Consider the following 7,096-nt stretch of genomic DNA (forward strand, 5'->3'; position numbering starts at 1 on the left):
ATCAAATTATTATAGGTGAAGTTCTAATAATGATTACTATTTTCTTCAAGACATATGCGTAAACATGCATTAGTTCATTTTACCTTGTGCTATTACTAATAAATTAAAGTTATCAATAGTCAAACTTTAAGAAACTAACCTTTGAAGTATAAAATTTTGGATATCGTATTAAGTAAATGATTCATCTAGAAGTTTAGCTATATATTTTTTTTTATTGATTTAATTATATAGAAAGAAATAGCAATGTAATTATGGAAGCAAGATTATGGACAATGTATTGTTCTCCCATTCTGCCATTGATTTTGATATCCAAGAGAACAGATGTCGGCCATGGATTGGCTGATAGCGTTGCACGTGGATTGAAGGGCTAATAGAGAGAAGAGCCATGCTGCTGATTGACGACTCTGCTTTCGCTTCAGCAAACATGTGGGGGCTAGCCATGGAATGGAATAGAATGCCCTAAAACACATTCATTTACTATTTGGCTCAACCGATAATTAAAATAAGACGGAAGGATTACTGTTTTTATATAAGCGAAATCGCGTTTTCAGAAATGCTGGTTGAATAACCCTAGTTATTCTGACCCACGCGCATTTCTGAAAACCGGTGCAGTAGTACAGGGACTTGGCTCACGTACCTTGCCTCGCAGGCAGCCCTGTTTCAAACCGCGCACCCGAACAATATGTTTAATGAAACATATCGAACACTTTCCTTTTCAAAGCGTTATATCAAACATATTTAAAAACATGCACAGCAGGCACACAAACGTAAGGCCAGCTAAACTACACACAGTGTCTTTGCAGACCAAAGACACGAAGCTAGGCCCATCCGTAGGGGACACCATAAAACACCATATGCCTATTAGGTAGCCACTTATTAGAGCTAGACAAAGTCAGGTTCCTATCAGAGTATATAGACAGAGGAACCATGACGTGGCCACAGGCATATCAAACCTATAAACACTATTGCAGCATCTAAGAGTTTAAAGTGTTATTTACATAACAACAGAATAAGCTTCCCTGATGGAAAAGGGTGGAAGCTCGACCAGACCCGGTAGCTAGGTACCTGAAAATGATAAACAACAACGGGGTCAGAAATATAAATATTTCTGAATGAGTAGATAGGTTTACAGTTAAATACCAAAATCGCGTATAGACAAAATATCGGTATATAAAAATATTACCAGTTCTCGATCCAAATGAAACCCTAGTCCTGTTACGTTATAGTGCTATCATATATATAATGCATATGCACAACTCTTGTTTGATACAGGATGAGCTGTATACTTATGTATCACAGCCATCTTAACTCTGTATAGGGTTGCTGGACCGGAACTTAAATCACTGCCACCTCAGGACTACCCATTAGGTTTAAGCCGCTTTACAAGCATTTGGCTTAAAACCTAATCTCAACATGTATGCTTATAATATTTACCTCTCATCTAGTTCATTAACACCGGTGATCACACAGTCCTATTGTTGCCCAATAGATAGCTCGTTTCAATGGATCTTCCTTGGTTAAGTTTCATACCTAGTGCGATTTGTGGATTTAAAAACAATTGAATACTAATATTCAAAAGTAAACAAATGAACTCACAAACACCACTAAGTCTGTAACTTAATCTTGTGGTTGTGGTCAGACTGCTGACTAGCTGGTCGGACTAAACACACAAAGCAAATAAGATAAAATACATCAATATATGTTTCCTATAAAATTTCTAGGTCCTTAAACCCAGATCTAGGTCAAACATTTAATCATTTAAACATATAGCACTTATGGTCTCTTTTCTTTTTAAAATCATATTATAAATTCTCGTTTTGAGAAAACGTTCTAACTTCTCTCTAGAAGTTATTTTAGGTATCACAATACCTAAAGAAAACCATTTATAGTATAGACCTAATTGTCAAAACAATTCTCGGTCATATACTAAGTATTTAGCCAAACAGATTGCTAAATCTTTAAAATCGTTTAAACGTTGACTTTAACTCTTTTAAAGTCCATTATAAACGTTTTACTTTACTTTTAAAATCTCCTTTTAAAAGTCTTTAGGTTTAGGTTATAAAACCTTTTCACTTTCTTCTAACACAAGTTATCATTTTAAAATATATAACTTTGATTAAAAACATTTATTAAAAATATTTTATGTTCGGTTGAAAAACACCTCGGGTTATTAGGCGAAAGCACGTCGGAATCGCCCCCGAAAAGTCCCCCGAAAACCGAAGAAAATCGACCCCCGACTGCTCGTCGGGGCAGCTGTGCGGTCGCACAGCATTTCAAAGCTGTGCGTCCGCACAGCTGATGCTGTGCGCCCGCACAGCCCCATAATTTCAATTCTGAGACCTCCCGTCCTGCTTAAAACGTTCAAAAACGCTATTCTAACGTCCACAATCACGTATACACAATTCAAAATCAATACGGACGTTTAAAACGATAATTCGATACGGTAACCGTTTATAAACGAGTTTATATTCGAAATAAATCGAAATAAACGTTTAATACGGATATAATACCTCGATTACGTGAGTAATCAATGAAGAAATTGAGTTAGAATCGAGAAATGGATCGAACGGCCGAAACCCTAATTGTCGCCGCACTTCAGAGAGCTAAGCAGCTATTTTTATTCTTTCAAAATGAAAGAATGAGGCCTCTGCCTCTAATTCACAACCTAATGTTTATATATATAGTTTTGGATAAAGTGCAGTTTAGTACTAGCTCAATCATGCACTTTAAACCAACTTCTAAACTAGTCGTCCGTAGCCTAAATGGAAATGATTTTCAAATTTCGTGAAAATTTTACCAAAAAATCAAATAAAATATAAAATGAATAAAAATATTATTTTTATTCCCATCCGACTTATATTTTATTCTTAATAAATCATTTTTGATTTATTTAAGCCCGCATTGACTGCGATTGGTAAAATTTCTGCTTCCAAATTTTATCAAATTTTCACGATAACCTTTTTAAAATATTTCGCGAATATTAGCACCAAAAATATTCGCTAGGGACTTATGAATTATTCTGCACCCAATTTATAAATCCATATTCTCTCCGTTAACTATATAACTAATCAAATTTAAATTCTAAAAAATTTAAATTTACAATCCTATAGCCATAATAAAAATTTAGGGACACTTGTAAATTAAATTTATTTTAAAATTTAATTTACCTACTCCCGTCTAATAAAATATTAGACACGTGGCTATATTTTAACTCTTAAATTTCCGGATTATTATAAAAAATAAATAAAAAAATATGACTTACTATTTGACAATTGAGTTTAGTTGTGGATAGTTAAGTTCATTTTATTTAAAATTACATCAAAGTGAATTTTAATAATAAAATTATATAAAACTAAACTTAACACTTAATCTATTTGAAGAGAAATAAAATAATATAATAAAAATTTATAAATAAAATTTTAACAGCGTTATAGAATAAAAAAATGAACAAAGGGTCAACGCGCCCCCTGAACTTGTGACACGGGGTCATTTAACCTTTATATTTTTTTGAGCAACTAACCCCAAAACTCTTTATTTTTGGGTCAAATAACCCCATAATTGTATTTTAAAACGCGTAAAATACAAATCGGAGGTGAGAGATATAGAAAAGTAATTAGATACTTCCCTAATTATTGCGATATGATTATCCTAAATTTATTTTTTAAAATAAAAAATATAAATTATGGGTTACTTGACTCAAAAATGAAGAGTTTTGGGGTTAGTTGCTCAAAAAGGTATAAATTGGGCTACATGACCCCGTGTCACAAGTTTAAGGGGCGCGTTGACTCTTTCTTCATAAAAAAATTATATTTAAAAAAAATTACGGATGCCCCAACTTTGAAACATTTTTAAGATCATTCCATTTTTTAAACTATTTCAAACAAACTAAAACCACCTTAATTCATTGAAAATCTTAAATTTGAAAACCCAAACAAACATTAAGCATTATTTATTAAAAATCTGACAATAAATTGTTAGGTCGTGAGTTCAAATCAGCTCCTAAGTGTTTCTCATTTTCAATTATATAAAAAAAAAATTATAAACAGTATAGATATGCCATAGTCTGCTTTATTGAACTTTTATTTTTTTATTTTTTTTTAAAAGCGAAATAGAAATATTATTTTATTGAACCAAAGACATCATTATGCACCTTTAATACTACTTGATAGTGAAAAGGAGATTCTTTTAAGTTTAGGGATTAAATTTATTTAATTCATCAAGCTACACACAACTCAGTCTATCTGATAGTTAATTTACTTCGTTGAATATTTAATCATTTTCTTCTAAAATTTAATTTTATACACAGCCGCTTCAGTTTGTCTTCATTTTTTAGTTTATTGAATTATCTTAAAATATGCCAGTATGCCATTCTTATAAACCCTAGTTCAAAAAAAATTGAAATCTTCACCACATATCCAAATTCCTAAACTTACTAGTCAATATAAAATCACACTTAAAATATTAAAACAAGATTTCAAAACCCACTACTAGTTTTTTCAGATTAAAGTGAGATGCAAACCTTAAGCTTAAAACAAAGGTTGGTGAACTCTTATTTGATTTGTCACTGCACCTACCATATATATAAGTTCTTCATATATATTTATATATTAAATTTTATATATATTTATATATTTCCAAGTCTAATCCATCATACGAGATAAGCTGCACCTCAAATATTAAGCACCATAGAAACATATTGATAAAATTGAAAATAATATAAATTAATATATATATATATATATATATATATATATATATATATATATATATATATATATATATATATATATATATTTATAAAAAACAGTTCAACAAAATTAAACTGAATTGGAAACAGAAGATGAACAGAAGAAGAAACTATTAAACAACTAGGAATTGGGAAACAATTAAGAAACAAAATTAATACCATCCTTTATTTTATTGAGAACAAGAAAAGGTACAAATCAAAGTTTAAAATATACATTCACACCCATGATTTCTCATCTTTCACAAACTCTATCATCTACTGTGTTTTTGTCTAGTCACCATTTCAATTAAACCCTACCATTTTTAGTACAAACACAATTGAAGCATCATCAGAAATGATCACTACAAATAAGGAGTTTTTCCATGAGCCCAAGCATATGCATCATGCCCTAACTGACCTCCATTCATCAAATTTGGTGGCAGGTTGTATATGGGCATACCGGAGGGGTCAGGCAGCCCGGATTGCTGTCCGCTGCTTCCGATAGGCGGCGGTGAGTTATTAGACCCGCCGTGGATCGGTCCTTGTGCAGGTTCTTCATCATCTTCTAATGGTAACCTTTCATAAGTTGCATTAGCGAACGTTGCTGCAATGACCATAACTGGCCCTGCTGCTATTAGTGAACCCACTACACTTCCTCCGACAACTTGGCCTTGACCACCGGCTAAGTACACCGTCAGACCGGTGGAGCCAGGTGGAGCTGGTCCAGGCAAAAAGGCTCCAGTTAAAGACAAAATTTCGAACCTACCATGAAGTGCTACTACAGAACCTGGTGCTGCAGGCTGTCTTAGGGTTACGTTTGCTACTGAGCCACTGCCACTAAGAACACAAACACCTCTTTGACGCCGCCGAGCAAATTGTGCGACAGCCTCCGCTACATCAGCTCCACTTACCACTTCCATTACATGGCTTCGAAGAGTATTAGGGCTGTCTCTAGTGATGAAAATTGGCGGTTTCTGTTTATTTTTTGATCCGGGAGGCCGGCCTCGAGGCCTTCGAGTACCGACTTCAACAGCACCCTCTTTAGGCTCGTCGCCGCCGTCTCTATCTTCTTCTTCATCGTTCCCTCCGCTGCCACTCCGGTTGGTGGTTTCATGAACGGAGATTTCGCGGTTGACTTTGTTTAAAGCATGAGAATTCGATGCAGGGTCTAGCCCTGCTAGGCCAATCTGGCCAGTCCACCATGGATTAGCCAGCGTCGCAAATTTTGAGAAGAAATTACTGAATTAGAAGAATCAAGAAAAACACTAGATTGGGGTTCTTGAACTGTTGAATTCTTGATTTATTTGCCGTATTTAGATCACAAAGTCAAAGCAAAGAAGATCAAGAAAAAGGGTTCTTGAGCAGGCTACCATTAGAGTACTCAAAGATTTTGATGAGAAATGATAAAAAGAATTAAAGAGCGAATTAGATGCAAGTTGGTGATGGAATCAAGAAAAGAGAAGATGATCAAATTAGTAATCGTAATAGCAAAGAAGAAAGAACAGATGCAAAATCACATAACAGAATCAATGTAGAAGACAGAGAGAGAAAGAATAATTTAACAAAAAACAGTTGAAATATTTTAATCACACTATATATAAAATAAGGAACGGAATTAGAATTAGACCCTCACACAGCAAAAAATGGATCAATCTCTAATATCTAAATATTTTTCGTTGAATGTTTCGCCTTGTGTTCTGATTTAGGGAGCTAATAATAACCTAAGGTTTTTCTCTCTCGAAAGTTTTAAACTTATGCCAAGTTATATGCAGATAAATATATAAAACTATAGTCTAAAATTATATAGTATAAAAGAGCTAGCTCTTCTTTTAGAGGTCATTGAAATTAGGGTTTCGTGGGGTCTTGTGCGCGTGGGCAGGTGGAGAGCACGTCGTTTTCTCGTGCCCCAACCCCAACATGTTGAATAGGGAAAGAGAAAGAGAAAGAGACCCATATATTTTGTTTGTTTGATCAATGGATTTCATTTATAATGGACCCTTCATTTTCATCTACCTCTTTTGTGTATTTGCTATCTACATTGTTTCTTAATTTGTCTTGTATATTGTTGTTATGCGAGATATTCATGTTTCAACTCTCACCGTTACTACTGATTAATCAAAAGAAAGCTAGCGATATCCATCGATTTTAAGAAATTTAAGCGGAAAATGAAACGCTCGACAAGTTTTTTATGCATATCTTGGCTATTAGTTTTTTTTAATGGCCATGACAAATGGTTTTAGTATTATTCTAAAGTAGGTTTTATTGGGTGCTTCGAGTGGTTAAGTGGTGTTGTGTCTTGGCCTGCTCATTGCAAGTTGTACAATGTTATTGCGCTAATTTTATAGTTTTTTTATCTTCAAGAAAATGGAA

The 7,096-nt window shown here is 33.7% G+C and overlaps 1 protein-coding gene across 1 annotated transcript; it reads right to left on the reverse strand.

Moving 5' to 3' along the window:
- Window positions 1-4,886: 4,886 nt before the first annotated feature.
- On the reverse strand, window positions 4,887-6,811 carry LOC126667093 (AT-hook motif nuclear-localized protein 20-like). Its single transcript, XM_050360061.2, has 2 exons — window positions 6,723-6,811; window positions 4,887-5,965 (listed from the first exon to the last, which is right to left on the reverse strand). The coding sequence occupies exons 1-2, from the start codon at window positions 6,809-6,811 to the stop codon at window positions 5,089-5,091; spliced, it is 966 nt and encodes a 321-aa protein (XP_050216018.2). The 3' UTR covers window positions 4,887-5,088.
- Between the last annotated feature and the right edge of the window lie 285 nt (window positions 6,812-7,096).

This window comes from Mercurialis annua, linkage group LG2, assembly GCF_937616625.2.
Source record: "Mercurialis annua linkage group LG2, ddMerAnnu1.2, whole genome shotgun sequence".
NCBI lineage: Eukaryota > Viridiplantae > Streptophyta > Magnoliopsida > Malpighiales > Euphorbiaceae > Mercurialis > Mercurialis annua.

Excerpts from the sequence above, each read along its gene's own strand:
- LOC126667093 (XM_050360061.2), bottom strand. The coding sequence starts at position 6,811 with ATGAATATCTCGCATAACAACAATATACAAGACAAATTAAGAAACAAT. Across the intron at positions 5,966-6,722 it reads GAGGTAGATGAAAATGAAGG|TAATTTCTTCTCAAAATTTG; the intron begins GTCCATTATAAA and ends CTTCTAATTCAG.